We start from the raw sequence: 20012 nt of genomic DNA, 5'->3' as shown, positions 1-20012 counted from the left end.
CAGCCACTCCAAACTTTTACAAAACAATCCCAAGGTCTTGGGGATTCAAAGTTATTTCTGTTACAGATTTGCCATGACAACCGGTCAATACAGTCAAAACGAAAGTACTTTTGAGGGGCACAATATGCTCCATTCTTTACTGAACTTGGAAAACCTCAAATTTGTCATGAATATTGCGAGTTTTTGAAAAACATGGTTTTCTTGACAACACGGTCTTCGTATGAAAGTTCAAGCAGGTATTTCAGTGCCTTGGCGAATTTAAAAACCCTTAAAAACTTCTGTCAGTGTTCTAAGTAATGACATTACTTACGAGTTAATGTGGAGTTTTGGCTCAAAAGTGGTAAATTGCTTCCAAAGCGCCCCCTGGTAGTTTTCAACAAAGTAGCCTGAGCGCCATGTTTGTCCTACATTATGACGATTTTTGGACATATGTATGACAGGGAGACTTTAAAAAAAAGTATCTTGGCACCATGCTCTAAAATGAACAGGAATCATTTTTCTCTGTGTGGATATTCAATCTATTTTTTGCACTTTCAAGAAGCTATACTTTGACGAATTCCTCTCTGGGACTTCACAATGACCAACATGATTGGACCTCTGTCCACATCCTCACTGAAGCGAAATTTTCCACTTGATAAAACCAGAGGTCTGTGCCACACATGTAGTCCTACTGTCTGCCACTCTTTTGGCACTGACTTTTGTCCACCGGGTTGAACGCCAATGTACTGCACTCAGCCGGGGACTTGTGTGTATCCCCACACCCGCCTAGCGCCTCACAAAGCAGAGGCTGTGCGTAGAGGTAATCCCACCAGATCTAACTGATAGTGCTCCACCTTTCACACAAGTTCTGGTTCCTTCCCCCCCAGAGAGGTTACGTTCCACGTCCCCAGAGCCAGCATCTGCCACCCAGGTCTGTTCCGTCGGTTTCCTCCACAGGTGGTGCGCCCATGGGGATTAGAATCATGGGATGCCGCGTCACTCCTTCGGGCTATGCCCGTCCGGACTACGCGGCAAGCCCGGCCACCAGACGCTCGCTGTCGGGCCCTCCATCTGGGCCTGGCTCCAAATGGGGGCCCTGGGCTTCCTCCGGGCCGGGTAGCTCCTTTCCTCTGCCGCTTTTTCATAGGGTCTTTTTGGATAACATAGATAACATACATAATAACATGGACAGTTCAATATAATTAGATCTATGGTTTAAATACACGTATTCTGCCACATACTGGTGGAGATGCGAACACGTTTACTCTGTGTCTCCTTAAACTGTCTCTGCTCTGCTCACTGAAGCGACACAATGCGTGGAAAATAATTATCAGAGCCAAGAGCAGCGAGTGTAGTCAACTACTGCTGCTAACAGATCCCGTCAGCCCAGGATTATTTATTTATATCTGTTAATGAACTTTTCTCCTCATGTTACCCTGGTAACCGCTGTCATTGCAGACGGTTCCGTCGATTCTTACTGTGAAAATCTACGTACTTCCGGTTTAGCGGCTACGCTTCGTATTTTCGTTTTAAGTAAAAAGTTGTCAGTTGGTCTCGTTTTTTGGTTCTCAACAAAGAACGAGAAAACCACTGCCCACTTCCGTTATCTCGTTATTGATTAAAAACGAAAAAGGAGAACATTTTCCCATTTTGGATTTAAAACGAGAAAGGATTGTTTTCGTTTTATGGTTTTTACGGTAAAAGGGGCGATCAAAAGGTACCTGGACCAAGCTCTCACCATCCCACAGACGATCTGTATGTCATTGCACTTTTTTGCAAGAGGCATGTTTTTATATGCCGTGGAAGATACCAAACTGTAAATAAAGGCACTATTTGCAGTACATCTCTGCCTCCCTTGCTAATTTTTTACTCCACAACGACTGTCCTAAACTACTGCGGCCTTTGCAGATTTCATTCTAAATGAAGTGGCCAGCCTAAAAAGAAAAAAACCCATTAATTTCATTTGTGCAGGCAAATTTCATCTGACCCTGCCTGTATCTTGCCTTTCATCCCGATTGTACATAAATATATAGAAATAAGATGTCACCCTACCCAAAGGAAGAAGGAGGACAGGAAATGTGAAACTCTATAAATTGCAATGAAAATGATTCGGTTGTTGAATTGTAATGATTGACATTCTTCAGTTGTTGTAAAGTAGAAAACCTTAAATATGTTGACATTTTAAGGCACACAATGAAAAAGCTTTAATATTTAATAAGAATCAACAGGATTGAAGGTTTTCATGATGTATTTCATAATTTGAAGACATTCCTACACCTAAAAGCAATGCATTGTGAGTTGTTGTTTAGCATACAAGTGACAAAATATGCAAGTACATTATTTCTATTTTGTACCAAAAACCATGTGACAGATGGCTATATATTTTAAATCTTTGAGGCCTTTGTTAAAATATAAATGTATCCATTAAACTCTGTAATTGAAGCTGGTAATGAGCAAAAATGAAGAATACATCTTTTATCTTAACATAACATATTACTCAGACATCGACACTAACCATGGAGCAGCACATCTATGTGACCTCTATTATTCTATGTACTTAATCGTATAGTAGGCTGACTGCCGAATCTACATACATACATTTAAAAAAAACTATGGATGATTACAAAGCCCAATAATCATTATTTTTGTTTACTTTTGCTAAATGTTTTTCTAGAATAGGGGACAATCTGGCAGATAAAATATGCTCATGTTAGGAGAGAATATAAAACCAACCATACAATGAGATTGCATATGTGAGCACAAGTTGGGGTTTTTAAAAAATAAGTGCATACATCAATGTATTTCTGAGTCAGTTAGCACTATGTAAAGATGTGGATACATGCCAGAATAGAAATACATGACACTCAAGTTTTTAAAGACCATTAGCAGCATGAGTTAGGATATTAAGCCTCTGACCTTTTCAATGACCATTCTCTGTCAAATTGTTATTATTTATTTTCTGTATCTGTCCCTTTTGAGTACCTAAATATGATGTAATTGCAATACTACAATAGTGCAGTGCCCTCTAAAATATTAAAGGTAAACTTGCAATGTGTAAATCAAATCACAAAATCAATTAAACACATAAGTGACAGTATTAGTAACACTACAGAGCCAGACTTAAGCAATGGCAACTGCATCGATCAATTATGAGAATTATTCTACTAATTATATTACCAGCAGGATTCCATATGAGTTAAAGATCAACAAAAACATTTTGATTGAACCATATTTTCAATCTCTTCTAAAATGGAGGCTAAGAGCTGATTGATCATTAGTCCAGGTGTTGAGTTTAGTATCAGGTCTAACTGTTGGAGAGGAAAACACATGAGCTGTGCATTCCATCACAGCACTCAATCACATAGCATGCACCTTATATGAATATATTAGCTGACTGTTTTTTCAGCGGGGCCTTCCAACTGCAGGACATCAAAAGCAGCTAGCAAGTTGTTCTCGATTGTTCAAGTGGTGAATATATGTTCCAGAATACAATCTTGCAGTTCCCTTAAGCCCACTACACATAAAGGCACCATTGATATTTTTCTGCACTGGAATATACGGTCATTCGTTGCTACATACTAGCGTATGGCACTTTATCTACAAGACATGAACACATTTGTACATTTCTTTTTTATAAAACTTTATTTACTACATCACTAAAATAAAAGTTTCATCTATCTTTATAAAGCAAATTGTTTGTATAAAATAAAGGTTTAGTAGTGACTACATTTCCTCCGCCCTGAACATAAAGGATTCTCAGCCATTTCTTTTTACTTTACAAAGCTATTGGATTGTGTTTGGCGGTGGAACTGGATGACTTGTCTTGCGTGTCATTAGTTGGTGATGCTGGGTTAGTCCTGCTGCTGTCTATGACTTTGAGCAGCAGGGTCGTATTGTGTTCCCCCGGACACTTCTCTTTTTCCCTCACTAGCATGTTGTCACCCACATTATGCTGCCTATGGCCATTGGGGATTTTTTCAGGATTGATGTTGTTGTTTGTATTTTGCAGCGTCTCAGGTAATGCTGAGAACACATGGCTGCCAGCCGTGTTGTCATATTCACCTATGTAGTGACCGTTCTCCATTGTAAACAGTGGGCTAGGTGGTAAGCTATGTGCCACATGACCATGGTTGTAGTGGGCAGAGGTCCTCTTCTGCTCATCTCGGCTCAGAGAGTTGCATGGCTGAAATGTATTTGACAACAGCAGGGGGCGCTCCTCCTCACCAGAGGGGCTTAAAGCCAGGGAAGGGACAGAGATCGCCAGGCTGGAAAGAGGGGCAGACATCTCTGATGGAGGAGATCCTGCCGGAGAGGTCTGGGATACAAGACACGGCTGGGTCTTGGTTGTCATGGCAGGTGCACACCTACAACAAAGTTACAATTACATTTTTAACACATTTTCTTAAAAAAATAAAGGCCCAGCAATGCTATGGACAAAGAACATCAATCAATTTTCTGATCTCTATTGCACAAAGGAAAAAACATATTCTTGAAGAGTAGTTTCCTGTGTAGTATCCCTGACGTCTAGCTATACTTGATGTCAGGGATTTACTGTACTCCTAGTGAGGTTTTGATTTATCATTCAATATATGGATTGTGGTTCCTCCTGCCTGGCCCGCACACAGGTAACGCTTCTAACACCATTGATATTCCCATTTCTATTACTTACTAACTTTGTTGTTTCCATGGATCATGGTTCTATGTGGACCCTAGTCCTGACTTGTGCCATGCCCCTGCTGACAATTGCTGCTGCTATCATCATCATCATTATTATTTGAAATATTAATCATATTACTATTATTCTCATCATAAACCAACATTACCCTTTATTAAAGTCTTGTGTTTTCCCTCCCCACAGAAGCCTCTGCGGATGGTAGTTCTATCTGATGGTGGTTGTCCCTGTGGTGGTCCTGCCATACACTGGTTCTGCTACTTGCAATTACTTGTATCATTTCTGTTAGAGGAATTGAATGTATTGTACATCTTTTACAATGTTGATTCTGTACACATGACATCCATTGCAGTCAGTCCATCCCGGAAGAGGGATCCTCCTCTGACATTCTCCCTAAGGTTTCTTCCCTTTTTTCCCCATGGAAAGGTTTTTTATTTTTTGGGGAGTCTTTCATGTGTACTGTAAAGCCCTCTGAGGAAAATTTGTAATTTGCGATTTTGGGGTATACAAAATAAAATAAATTGAATTGAATTGAACAACCTGTTAAGATAAATGTTATGGTTTGGGATTTTGTATCGTTTAGGAAAATGGATTAAGACAGAGAATGACTTCTGTTAAATTTCGAAAGCTATAAATTGTCATTCATTATAAACTGGATTTTTTGCACGTGTTGAAACAAAGCAAGCAGCAACGGGGTCACTTCAATAAGTCAAAAACTTGATTCATTAAGGACAGCGTGGCTTTCCCCATTGAAGGGTTTTTTCATTTTTTGGCAGGTTTTTCCTGTGCCGATGTGAGGGTTTTGGGACAGAGGATGTTGCATGTGTACAGACTGTAAAGCCCTCTGAGGATATGATTATGAATCATCTGTTAACACCAGCTTTCCTTTATTATATTATATTATTCACACAAAATTACTGTATTTACATGGATTATTGTGATATAGAACTGTTTCACTTTGAGTAGAAAAAAAAGTTGATGCCACACAGTCTCCGAAGCAATTAGAACTTCTAATCAGAGTTGTTGTGGTCTGTCAGCAATCCGGCTTCCTGACCCGGTTTTCTTAGGTGTAGTTTGCTCTAACCTGAAGTTCTCCCGAAAACATCCTGGCTGATTCATCAACTATCAATACCTGTCTGCACACCCGGTCCTGATTTCCATCCTTTGCACCATTTAAGCCATGACCAGACAACCAGTCCCTGCCGGATCGTTAGCGTAACCTGTATGATCTTGCTCAAGTTTCCTAGTTTTGTCAAGTCTGTCGTTTTTGCTCCTGTTGCCTGTCGCTAATCAGCCACCTGTTCCCCTGCCTACAGTTCTTCACCTGGATTGCCACTCTCACTTGCCCAGCCGTCGACTTCACTGCAGTTCCTTCGGATCAGCACCAGACCCCGCCACCTTCCAGCCCCACTCCATGCCAACCAACTGGACCAAACCATTGCCACATTAATTTCCAAATAAATACTCACCTTTTATTTCTATTTCTCTTGTCCTGGTCTGCTTTTGGGTTCCTGTCCTGGACTATCCATGACATGGTCACCATATGCACTACCTTTATATACCGTTCAGCATTGATGGTGCCTTTCCAGATGTGTAAACTGCCCATGCCACACGCACTCATGCGACCCCATACCATCAAAGATGCAGGCTTCTGAACTGAGTGCTTGGGTTGTCCTTGTCCTCTTTAGTCCAGATGACATGGTGTCCCAGTTTTCCAAAAACAACTTCAACTTTTGATTTGTCTGACCACAGACCAGTTTTCCACTTTGCCAAAGTCCATTTTAAATGAGCCTTGACTCAGAGATAACGCCTACACTTATAAATCATTTTTTTGACCTATAGAGTTTTAGTCGGCAACGGCAAATGGCACGGTGGAATGTGTTCACCGACAATGTTTTCTGGAAGTATTCCTGAGTCCATGTTGTGATTTCCATTACAGTAGCATTCTTGTATGTGATCCAGTCCCGTCTAAGGGCCTAAAGATCACAGGCATCCAGTATGGTTTTCCATGACCCTTACGCACAGAGATAGTTCCAGATTCTCTGAATCTTTGGATGATATTATGCACTGTAGATGATAACTTCAATTGGGGGAATTGTTGGCGACGGTGGCGCATGGAAAGCACCAGGTAAATGGCATGTTATTAATTGGTGCTCCTCTACCCATCTTGACTTCTGAGAGACACTGCCACTCTGAGAGGCTCTTTTTATATCCAAGCATGTTGCCAATTGACCGAATAAGTTGCAAATTGGTCCTCCAGCTGTTCCTTATATGTACATATAACTTTTCTGTCCTCTTATTGCTACCTGTCCCAACTTTTTTGGAGTTTGTAGCATGAAATCCAAAATTAGCCAATATTTGGCATGACATTTCAAAATGTCTCACTTTCAACATTTGCAATTTTATCTATATTCTATTGTAAATAAAATAGTTTATGAAATTTGTAAATCATTGCATTCCTTTATTTATTCACAATTTGTAGTGTCCCAGCATTTTTGTATTAGCAGGTACAAACAGCATGCTTTTTCCTGCTATATGTTCATAGAAATGAGACAATATCGTTCATGATTTGGATGGAGGTATTCATGTTTGAAGAGATCTGTTCTGTTGTAGATTGTGCTGAAGTAGGGCACATGATTTTGATAAATTGGTAGCCCTTTAGCCAAACGGTAACTCAGTCAGTGATGTGTGCATCTGGGTTCTCCATTATAGTCTAGTAGGCAATACAGAGAGAATAAATGCAAGGGGAAGCAGAGAACCAATTTAGTTAACCAATTTAGAGCCCCAGTGAGCAATGTCTAAAAAGCAGTTTATATGCTACTCGTGAATGATATCAATATAAGACACCCTAAAAAATTCTTAGAATAGCCTGAAATAAAATCATCAACACAGTATCCTGTCCTATACAAGTATTTGGTAAGCTAAAACCCCATCTAAGTTGAAAGTTTAGCCAGTAAACATGTTTCAAGTTTCAAGTTGATACAGGGAAGCTAAACTTCTACAGAGAGGCTTTAGTGCAGGTCTCACAGCACAGAAACGCAGGACATCCGGCTCTGATTGGCCGATTTACATGATTCAACCTTTTTGTTTTGTAAATTGTCTGATCCAATTGGATCTGCATAGAATGAAGAGAAACGGAGCGACAGCTCCGTAGCCACTTAGAAGCCAAAGCGAGCAGAGCGTAATATGACACCGCAGTGACGTCTGACTTTTAAATCCTCCTGCCAAAACCTGCATGAAAGGCTCTGAAACTGGTCGTGGTGCACATAGAATGGATGAAGCATGTAAGACAGTATTAAAAAAATGGGAAAGAATTAATATTTATATTGAAATTGGATGAGGTAGGACACGTTTATGATTCACACCTGGGTTGGCTTGGGGGCACTTTTACTTGTACTTCCGCATGCTTTGTCTGGGAGAAATGTAACTTACATCAGCGGATTCAGGGTGGAATTACGGTGACCTTTTGTGTCCTGGGTCCATTGATAGCTTTTAGCTTTGATCGATAAGGGTACAGATGTACAGTGTGTTAGTTTCGGCAATTTGTATACAATATTTCATAACTGTGTAATCATTGTTTAAGTTGTGTATAGAGAATGTTCAACATGATGTGTCTGTTATTGATGTTATGTGGTAGACATAAACTGTAAAATGGCAGTGTCTTGGGATTCATGTCGCTGCCATTAGGGTTTGTAATACTATCAAATAATTTGTGTAGCACAGGGGTGCCCACACTTTAACCAAGTGGAACTACAGCGCTAGCGCCAGCGTGAAACGGGTGGAAATGAAAACAGCGAGCGACTGGTCGATCACAAAGGCGACCTATTGGACACCCCTGGTATAGAACATTAGAAATAAAAACAGATTTGCCCAAAGTACTGTACATGCAATAGATACACTGTCACTACAAACAAAGACTGGATTCATAACAGTAAGTAGCATTAAGATCTTGTAAAAGTGATAATCGATGGTGAAAATAAATGTCTTTAGATGTTTAAACAACTTTTAAACATTGGTATAGTAGATTACAACCTAACATGAAGGGAAAGTTTGTTCCAGAGCAGGACCAGTCAGCCATGGTGGTCTTTTTTGTTTTCAGAACAACTAATCTTTTGGCTAAGGGGGTGGGGACGAAAATATTTAATTATTTTATTAGTTTCTGCAGTACGGCCATCTTCCATCACTCACCTTCTTGTCGTTTTTGAATAATTAGTTAGGAGGTTGAATTTCACAATGACTTTTCATCAGCAATATGCCATTTTCAGAGCAGAGGCCAAAAACAGCCTCAAGATGTAACAGGTTTTAATTATCACATTTTTATTCACATTTATTTTACCAATTCATCATCAGATGACTATTAAAGGGCTATGATCAAATGTCTGTGTTTGAAGAGGCGAGACTGATAACGGTTTGGTTCCAACCACCAAAACTATGATGTGAATTTGAATTTGCTTAAAACAAAGCCAAATTTACCAAACTTGCAAAATATAAGTTATTCCTTACCTCTTACTAGAGATGTCGCTGAATGCGGTAGCTCCATGCACAAATGAAGCCTTTTTCCTTGTGGAGAGGTTAGTTTCAGTCTTCTCCTCACCTCCATGCTGTGAAGTTTTCTTATTACAATGCTATGAAAAGAGCGTAAAACACATTGACAATTGACTTAATTGAACAGATTAGACAGGTTTTGACCATTTTTATTTGATAGCTAAAAGTAACAGCGTACATCGATGAGCTGCAAATCTTGAAGAGGCAAGTTAGAATCCTGACATCCTCTAGCTGAGTCCGCTAGGTTGGAGCCGATGCCTGTATTGCTATTTTTGGTCCTCTTCTTCCTCAGGCTCTGCCTCAGGTGGTCATGGAGCTTCCTCCTTTGCTTCCTGTTTGTGAAGAACAGGAGACAGGACAGTTTAAAATGCTGTTTAAGAGATACATTTACCCCAATTTCATATAAATGTTTTTATGGCTAGACGGAATTAAATCATTTGAATATTTAAATCCGACCACTTGGCTGAGGAGTTAAATAAGTCTCAAAATAGTCACAAAAGGTTTTACATTATCTTCAAACAAGGTAAAACACATATTTGTGTGCATGGTATTTGTGTGTAAATTGTAACACGTATTTGCAATGAACCAAATAGTGTGACACAATTGTGTATCTTACTCTGTTTGTAGATATACACAGTTGTGACCATTTTTAGACTAATTTCACACCATAACTGGCGACTCCAAAACTGTTATTATAAGAATATTCACTATTGTATGTCTCTATAAGACGTCTCAGTATGAACACTGACTAAGAAAATGTCAGTGTATGCATTATAACAAAATCTTTATCCAGTGGAAATTTTGTGTAACATTTGTGATACTATAAGTGCAGTCAGTCAGTCTGTCCGTTAATCACTCAGTCATTCAGTAACAGTTAAAAAGTCCAAAGTTGAGGTTGTGGAACTTTTGCTATTTCTGTTCTGACCTAACACATTTTTTGAAAGACACCTCTCATATAGGATATTTAGGAACTTGAGGGACTATTGGGTAATCAAAGAAAATGATAGAGTATACCTCAAAGTCATTAATGAAATATGAAAATGTGACATGAATTACTTAGTTTTGCAGTAGGCAACCACACACATGATTCCAACGACTAGGAGTGCAATGCAGATTCCTGTTATTGTTAAAATGCGTTTCTGATACAGCTCCTCAGCTTCTGAAAAAGAGGACAGTACAATTTTAAAACTTTGGGTGTACAAAACACAGACATACACATACATTAAGCCCATTCCAGCCATAAACTCACAATAGGAAAATACTATGGTTTTTACACCAATCAACGGTCCAAAGGCTTCCATCTATTAGAAGTAATTTCAGTGTTCCCCCTACCATTACATTGATTCCGCCCCTCTAAAGGCTCCCCAGCCCCCTTAAGAAAGTCTGGAATTTCCATGAATGGCAGTTCCATCCCAACACGTGCGCGGAGGGAAACATTGAATTTTATTCTATAGATATGATTGAAGTCTAATCCACTAAACTAGGAGACGCATTTGCACTGAATGTGCAGCCAATACACTGCCCTGTTTAAGTTCACCAAGATGGATTTGTATCAGTGTAGCCAAGTAATAGGTTGCACAGAAATGTAAAAGATATGTTTGTTGTGATTTAGAAAGCGTTGCTCCCTTTATATTATGGTCGAAATTATAAAGAAAACTAATTTGGGGGGATCTTCATCAAAATGTTTTATTTTTTTGTGTCGTATGATTGTGATTTAATTCATTTATAACTTTGCAATTTGATACTGCTTTTGACAATCCTGCATTTGTATAGCTCCATAACTAATCAGATAAATTACTAATTTGACATAAATTGACATAATTGACATAAATCCAGTGCTCAATCATGACACTCACATCTCTATTCTGCAAAAACCTGGTGGTGGCAGTTAGTGAGTGAGCTATTGTGGTTCAAATACTGAAGGGAATGAGTAGGGTATACAGTTGTTTGAGATGACAGGTGAGTGTGATTGAGCCGATGAGGTGGAGGTGAATACCAGGTGCAATGCATTTACAGATTGGGTGAGTAAGATGTAGGAAAAACAGGGTTGTGTGGCAGCGCTGTGGAAGTCATAAATGCTATATAAGCAGATCTGAGCTTGAATCCCACATCTGCACTTTTCTGTGTGCTATGTTTATCTTTATTATGTTGTTAAATCTCTCTCCTTTGCAAGAGTGAGTTTACATTTTGTAATGTTATTTTATTTCCAGAACTGTTGGATTCTGTTTTCCAACTTTGTTTTATCAGGCAAAGATTTTTTATAATGACAAACACACTTCTTAAAAAAAAGGGGTGGGGGAATTGTTATAAATATTGTTTGTAGTTTTGTTATTTACTAAATTGTATTTATCTTTTTTATGTCATGTTTACTGTATTCTAGGTTAAAATATTTGAAAAAAATGAGAAATAAAATATATATTTTTAAAAAGAGCATTTGCATATTACTTTTCCATGAGGTATTTAAAAAAATAACACCAATGACTAACTTTATCATGTATGCTGCAGCTGCATGCAATCTACCAAAAGTGCAAATAAATAATTAGCTGCATGTTGACGATCTGTGTTTCATAAAGAAGTGAAGAAAGGGGTCCTTTAATTGGTGCTCAGCCCTGATTGAGAACCTGAAGACTTCCAGCAGGCTCCATGCAATCATTTTAAAATCAGTCAATCAAGTGTTCAGGTTGTAGCATCATAATATATCGCAATTCACGTTAATTAAATTATGTTATTGAAAGACAACCATTTTGAGAAAAAAATTATTAATAGCGACATGGTGTTAAGGTTCCAGATTTAGACAAAAGTAAATTGTCTTCTCCTTTTTTTGGCAGGTGGTTTTTACACACTAAATTTTACACAATTGAACAAATATTACATGACTCTGACCCTGTGATGCAGAGCGAGCAGTTGGAAACATACATTTAGTCAAGGTGGAAACCACCCCTTTCTCATTCCCAATTTGTCAAACACCAACTTTAAGTTAATAATTAACAGAATTAAATGTTTAGGAAACCTGACAACATATTGGTTGATTGGTTGTCATATTGACTGGCAAAGGACTCCCACGACCAGCCGGTACCCTAATGAGTCATGTGACAATAAACTTTTGTGATCCAGTGACTAACGAATGACTAAGGAGTCAAATGACTGAGGTCATCTAGTTAGATCTTTTTTTCCCACTGGACACCACCAAACCCTAAATGTTAAATTGCATGTCCACAGCACCTTCCTAGTCTTCTAACCACTAAACGTGCTATACAGTACAAAATTCACTCAAACAAACCCATTCATTTACTGATGGTAGAGGCAGCCGTGCAAGGTGCCATCTGCCCATCAAAAAGCTATTTCACCCATTCATTGATTTGTGTCCTACCATTTTGAATAGGGAATCCTTATTCCCTGGCTCAGAGGTACAATGAATCATTATCAAATTGAAATATTGGCACTTTAATACAATTTCCTTCTTCCTTACCCATAAGTTAGAGTTCAAGTTCCTTTGTCTTATTCCTTCTATAAGGAAGAAGGAAGTTCTATTGAAATGCCAATATTTAAATTTGATAATGATGCACTGTACCTCTCAGCCACAGCCGCCTCTTATCAGTTCATGCTAATTCAGTTGCACTAAGCATTTAATTAAACCCGTGGCACTGATCAGGATTCGGTATTTGACGAGTTGGGAGTGAGAACGTGTTGTGGAAACAGGAAGGCAGATGGAAGGATATGGGTAAAGTTAGCAGGATAGTGATGCTGCTCTATTGTTTCATGCTGAACACTGGCAACAGAAGATGCAGGAATGGATAGCTGAAGGAGTGTGGAAGTGCAGTGTTAGAAATATACAGCCTCTTTGGCTTTTATTATTTACTCAAATAAATCAGCAGCATTTGGACTATTTACCAAAATCAAAACAAAGGGGATATTTGACGTCAAAATGACAAAATCACAGCGCTTTGTCTTAAATTATGTTGCTGTATTTTAATTTTAATTTGTGCTAATTCTCAAGGCTGTATGATCCATTCACCTGGCAAGAGGGAACTAGCTCTAGTAGAGGGTTTTAGCTTGCAGTTTTATATCTACAAACTAGGAGGAAGGAATAATCCATACCCATATATTCAATCCCAAGATGTTCTGTCAGTGCAGAAAGGTGACAAAAAAGAAAATTTGATTTTTCAGATGAGATGGTAATATTTGTAGTTTTCACAGTATTTAAGGTAAAAAGAAATTCAGGCAGGTTTAGCGATGGATTCAGTCAATATAAACACATTTTGCACTCAAGACTTTATGTGAACTTATCTAAACATTAAGTATCTCAAATCTGGTCCAAAGGTACAGGACACAATCAACACCTAAAAATCCACAGAAATTATTACAGACCTTTCTTAAAGATCTTCCGACACCAGTGTGATATGTCCACTACTATTGGACGCTAATAAATAATTAACAACAATGTCTCGCGGCGTAGGTTGCTGTTGCATTAACATGGCGCACAATGGAAAGACAACACTTGAAACTCTGAGCAAAACACTGTCATTTTGATCCAGAAGCTTTTGGCAACCTGAACAAAAAAAATAAACCAAACGTCAACCAACTCAATCATAACATCAAAAAACGTTTTCTTTCACTGTATGTAATTGCAACCCCATTGCAAGTCAAAAGAGTTTTGCATCCAATGCTAGCCTTCTAAATGTACTACTTATATCAACTTATTTTAAACCCAACCAGGATCCTAAACGCAGGGCATGGGATCTTGATGGCAAGGGGTCTGATATAGAATCTGACGAGTTAGAATGAGAGCGTGTTGCTCCGGCATGTATTTCAGTTGTGCTAAACGGTGCCACCACCCTGACCTTCTCACCTGGACTGACAGTAATACACTGTAATTCACTCGGCACACTACTTTCTATCTTTAACTTTACATTAGTTTAACATTCAGCAATATTGGGGAAACAGTAAACATAGGTATTCCCTCCAAACTGTTCACGTCATCCCCTGAGCCATGCCTCACCAGGTATACTGGACACGAAGACCTCGTTCTTTTCTTAAGGAAACTAAATCGACAAGTTATTTCAAATGTGTCCTTCCATCCAGTGGCTAGATCCAGCATGCATGACGCAAGACCATATCACGGCATTTAAAAGAAATGTATGCTAGGCATGCTAGTTCAAAGTGAAATCAGAGCAGTGTTGAATTGCCACATTCATATAGGGTGATCAGAAGACCTTTAATGACTTTTTTTACTTCTGTCTGGTGGAATTGTGCCTGTAGGGCCTTAATGGGTCTGAATTAAGATGTAGCCCTCATTTTAACAAACTTTGCATGAAACAGAATTTTTTGAGCACTATATTATCATTGTAGTCCTACTTTTCAATCTGGCCACAGTCAAAGTTGGGAGCCAACACGTATTAGACAGCTGTTAAGCTCCACAAAAGAATGAAGACTACAAACTGGAAGGGCTCGGAAGCTCTCCAGACTCCAGAGGTATCTGCTATTTACTTGTCAACAACATCTGAAGCAAAATGAGAGGCACTGCAGAAAGTATTGACCAGTAGGGTCACATATACCCTGTAAAGCTCCTACTAGAACAATATCAGCATCTCAGAGGTATTTACCGTCTTGTCCTCATAGGCTGGAACGAGGCTTATTTCAGTCAGTTGTATAATCGGCAGGTCTTACAGGTCCCTAAACCTTAACTTAATGAATAGTTCTCAGCTACCAACATTTCTACCATAGCTGCCAACAAACAAATCTAAGTTCTTCCTTTACAACTCCTGGTATGGCAGTTGAAATACCTGCAGTTCTAAACTACCAATGATTTAATTCTTACTGATAAGTTTGACCGGTAAATTGACTTGAATTTTCTTACTCAAAGCGCCTTTACTAATGTCGTCACTCACCCATTTACACTCATTCATACACTAAGGACAGTGGCCATCAGGATAAGTTGTCATTCATTTGTGCATCTCTTTGTTTATGTAAGAAATAAGCACTATAAAGTTAATGCGGTCTGGTTGAGTTGAAATAAGTACATTTAAATAATGACTGATGCAAAAGAGACAATCAAATATTGTTGCCTACTTGCCCACATGTTAATCAGAATGCAATTGACCTACTGAAGCAATTTGAAAACTTGTTTTGCAAGGGTGTAGGTCCATCAGTCTCAGCTAGTAGCAGTACAAATTAGCTACATAGGAAATGTTTCCAGAAATCAAAGCATGGTGCTGCTTAGTACTCTGCATTGATTTAGAAAAGCCTTGATAGCAGCGTCCCCGGTGTCTGTAGTGGTGTCTATTATAGCTATTGTTACTCCTTGGTTCCACTGCGGAGCTGCTTGACAACAGATTGACAACAACTTCACATCAGCTTTGCAACAACCTCAGTTCCTCCGACTATTGGCTAATCGTTAATCCCCCTACTGCGTTCACTTGTTGATTACTCTTCATTGGAAAAACTGATGTTCCCTCTCAAGGAACTCAAGCTGCGTAAAAACGCTGTGGGAACGCCTCTGCGTGACCGCGTCACGAAGTGCGTGTGAAATCTAACCAATGGCGAGCTGGTACGTCATAGGCGGGCAACGCCAGGACCAGGACGCTATGAAGGGACCGGAAAGGCAGGACCATTCATCTCTGAAGCCTTCATTTAGTGTGTGTGAAGTTCTGACTAGTTAGTAATGGCTGAGCGGTATTGTATAGTGTGCCCCCCCCGCACCTGTTTCATTACGGGCAGGGACTTGCACACCTTGTGTGTCGTCTGCTTGGGCGTGGAGCACGCTCTGCTAGCCCTCGAGAGGACTAGCTGTGGAGATTGCGAGCGCTTTTCCTGAGAAGAGGGCGCACGCGTCTCTCTCGTCGAGCCCTCTCTGAGCAGGAGGGCTCGATGAGGCGTGACTCCGGTCGCGCTCGTGCCGAGGCAGAGCGCCGGATGTCTTCGTGGGGATCGCAAGTGGATCTCGCGGAGGATTCCGGGACGGCTGATTCCTCCACCCCCGGACGAGACGCCGCTCGAGGAACTGGGCGTGGTGAGCGTGGAGGCAGCGGAGGCTGACGTCGAGGCCTCCCCCCCGCTGCCGCCCAAGAACTGCTGGAGGTCCTCACTCGAGCCGCTGATATGCTCAATATCAGCTGGCCGGCGGATAGGCAGCAGCCTACTGCTTCCGGTAAGCTGCATGAACGGTTTCTGCCTTCCCGTAGAGTACCTCCGCGCTATGCTAGCATGCCGTCCGCAGATGCGGCCCTGGCTCGGCGGCAGTGCAGGCGGCTTCCTGCCTGCATATGATACCTCATAAGACGCCACGTCCGCGGGGCCCCTCGAGGGCAGCCCCGTGGCGCAGCAGGAGAGCGTCGCGCTGCGTGCACCCCCTCGTCGAGGCTGGGCCGTAGCGCGGCATGCTCAGACGGGGCCCTCTCACGGCCGGACTGGTCTGAGGACGGCCGCCGCGAAGAAGGCTTCGTCCAATAGGCCCTGACGCCGTAAGGAGAGGTGCCGGTGCCCCTGAGAGACTTTTTGGGACTTGATTTGGCCTTTCAGAGATGAATGGTCCTGCCTTTCGGGTCCCTTTATAGCGTCCTGGTCCTGGCGTCGCCCGCTTATGACGTACCAGCTCGCCATTGGTTAGATTTCACACGTGCTTCATGCGTTCGCACAGCGTTTTTACGCAGCGTCTCGTTCCCTTCAGGGAACGTTTTATGTCATGATGCAAACATTGACAATCTAGAAAATTTCATTTTAAAAGTTGAAATCTACAAACCTTTTTACTTGTATTTTGAAATGAACAAAACAAGCGAAGAACAAACTTAAACATACTAAATGTTTTGGGATGCAGAAATCACAGATATCCAAAACAAGTACACATCATAATAATTGTTAATTGCGCATGCTCCAATCCAAAAACAGATATAATCGAAAAGAGACATACTGTAAAAGCTGGCCATTACATAGTTTTGGCAGCGATCCCCAGTAAATTCATTTGGACACCTAAGCAAGAAACAAAAGAAACAAGCAAGAAGAGAGAGGGAGTTAGTTTATACAAAGGCTGTGTAAAACCCACAACAGTCATCACTGGTGTTAAAAGGAAGGAACCCAGCTACCATAATATTCTGTAACGTTATCATCTCAGAGCTTCATACAAAACTGAATTAGATTGTGATCTCCAGTTCACGGTGTCTATCGCATACAGATAAACGGTTCTATTTTGTCTTAGCAGCACATGGAAATTTGCATGTACTAATGTGGCCACTCAGAACAATTCTCGTATTGCCTGCAAAAAAAACAATATAGGAGGTGTCGTGACCCCACCCAATCTCAACATAGACCAAGATGCATGGCAGTCATTAAGAATGGCAATTCTCATTTCCCACTCTTCAAATTCTGACACTTCATTAGGGCCACTTTGCATCAGAGATCAATGCGCTACGAACCCCTCTAGGGCACATTACTGAGACACTCGTACGCGTACTAATAAAGCACACTCTTGCGTTCGGTATGGAGATGCTCTCTGAGACACTTACACATGCATACACACTCTGTAAAACTATGCACGTGCATATATAGATCATTATACATACTCATCTGAAAGACACATACATATGAGAAACAGACACGCATACATATATACTGCTGTATCATATACACATAGATCTCACTAGTAAACATAAAAGTATCTCACTAGAGCACAAGAACATTTTAAAAAAGAACACAAGAGTGTTTCATTTGTACGTGAAAGAGTGTCTCAATATTAAAAAGTCCTAAACGGCCCCTTCACACTTTTTTATTTGAAACATCAAAATTATTACTGCTTTACCAACCAAAGGGTGGTAAGCAGTCTAACACTGGACCATTGAATGAACATGTGGATGTTATGACAGCGGTCACTATGGGGATAGGGAGGGGCTGAATGGGAAGAGCAGTAGATAGTTTGTCATTCCATTAGACTAGACGGATGGCAGTTTGCTACCCTATACAATGTGAATGGGGTGTGATAAGATGGGAAGTACATACCAATTTTAGTGCACTACTCAACAGGAGAGTGTTTGAGACATTAGACCCATTTCGAGGGCTTCCTTTGAGCTCACCGAAATAGAACAGCTGGAACAATGGCTAGTTTTTAATCCGATTTTCTTCGCTGTCTAAAAGGGAAACATGAATTTCTCTGCTATTTCTTGGAGAAAACAGTGTCAGGGGTGAAACACCAGCAATGACATGTGGGATTGATTACAGCCGTGTTCACATACGTTTTGGGTCTGAGACTTTCTTAAGCACAGCTTGTTCACATCGGTGCCCAGTGAATCCAGCCAAGCACCTGGTTGATGGGTAGAAAGGACAGAGATAAACAGTACTGACATATAACATAGAAGATATGAAACACGTGCACGAACACAAAGACATCCAGTGTACATGCCCAAAACATAGCATAGCATCCACGATTTAAGGCTATTTTCCAAACAGATTGCTTGTTTTTTTTAAATGTCCAATTCCAAATAGTTTAAAAGTATTAACTTTTACAGTATGTAATATATTCTGTTTAAGATAAGTATTAATGTGATAAGAATAGCTTCCTGATTTTCACGCTTTTTTTGGCCCGGAAAGGGTTTGTTATTTGGGCATCCCTTTGTCTCTTGCAGATGATGGTTCACATTTGCCAAGTGGCACATGAAAGCTAAATGACAAAATGTGACGGCAAATAACTTAGTTTAAGGTTAAGCAACTAACTCAATTGAGGTTAGAAACATATTGTGGCTTCTTTGACAAAAATGGCCAAAGTCATTTGCAAGTCAAAAACCTTTGGCTTACTGGTGGAGTCAGATTACAATGTGATCCCCACCTGGACACCATATGCTTACTATACTTTCCACATTGGCACGAAAAGATGGTATTGGAGCTAAATAATCAAGAGCAGTTTTGTCCAACATAAATGTAATTCCTGGCTGACTGAGAGCCACCCAATTTGTTTTATTGAAGGCAATTTGCTAAATCTCGATTCTAAAAACTATAAACATTATTCTATTATTCAAGACTCAGTTTGTTGTCTTTTTGCTATGAATTTGTCCTTATCCGATGAGGCCTTACAAACAGTGGGAGGTTTGTTGTCCACATTATAGAATTAGAGGGATAGTTCTGTAAGGTTTTCTGGTCCAGATTCAAAAATAAAGGATAGGGTTGACACAGCCACCGGACGAAACCTCCCGGTGGCTCGCTTTTTAGCTATTGTCAAACTCTTTTTAATTTTTTAGTAGATCTATTTTTGGCTGGACTTTTAAAAATATAATTGCAGTTATTTTATGGGTTTTAGCTTTTTTTCCCCTTGAAATGATGTCTTGAGGATCAATGTTGCTCTTTTATGGAGACCTAAACTCTCCAAACTAGGTGGCGTTGTTGGAAACCTTTAGTTTTGATTTGGGGATTTTAATCCCTGCCTTGCAGGGTTGACAAGGATTGAAAATGTATTTAGGGATTTGTATATAAATTACTCAATCATTATTTTAGACCATATCAAATTTCAAATTAATGCGGTAATTAATGCATTTTTTATTTTTTTCAAATAACGTATTTGAGATCCACAACTACTGATTTGCAAATATCACCAAAAAGATACATGGTACATTCATGTATTACACCTAGTATTGAACTTTTCGTTCATTTTTAACAAACACTAAAAAAAGGTCAAAGCCCCATGAGGAAAGGTTACTCTCACCTTCACTTATTCTTTAAAGGAGATGAGAAATTTTAAACTTAAACAACCATATCAAATTAGCAATCATTATCAGACCAAATGTCTTTAAACACTTATAGTATGGGTTAGTCACACCCATCTCGTCAACTCTATCAC

General features: G+C 40.0%; 1 protein-coding gene across 7 annotated transcripts in view; it reads right to left on the bottom strand.

The window, feature by feature from the left end:
- Positions 1-2585: 2585 nt before the first annotated feature.
- Positions 2586-20012, bottom strand: part of nrg1 (neuregulin 1) — a 36344-nt gene continuing 18917 nt past the window's right edge. For 2 of the 7 annotated variants that reach the window (XM_037484781.2, XM_037484783.2), the window contains exons 4-9: positions 17103-17161; positions 13295-13318; positions 10253-10355; positions 9375-9528; positions 9155-9276; positions 2586-4343 (exon numbers count right to left, since the gene is read on the bottom strand). In XM_037484781.2, the coding sequence (XP_037340678.1) occupies positions 3755-4343; positions 9155-9276; positions 9375-9528; positions 10253-10355; positions 13295-13318; positions 17103-17161 (1051 nt within the window). In that variant the 3' untranslated portion in view covers positions 2586-3754. Of the gene's footprint in view, positions 4344-8083; positions 8148-9154; positions 9277-9374; positions 9529-10252; positions 10356-13294; positions 13319-17102; positions 17162-20012 lie in introns of all 7 variants that reach the window. The other 5 variants (XR_005121272.2, XM_037484789.2, XM_037484784.2 and 2 more) reach the window with 5 other exon arrangements.

The sequence above is a fragment of the Pungitius pungitius genome, chromosome 18, assembly GCF_949316345.1.
Source record: "Pungitius pungitius chromosome 18, fPunPun2.1, whole genome shotgun sequence".
Classification (NCBI taxonomy): Eukaryota; Metazoa; Chordata; class Actinopteri; order Perciformes; family Gasterosteidae; genus Pungitius; species Pungitius pungitius.
This window is presented reverse-complemented; position numbering and strand designations above follow the sequence as displayed.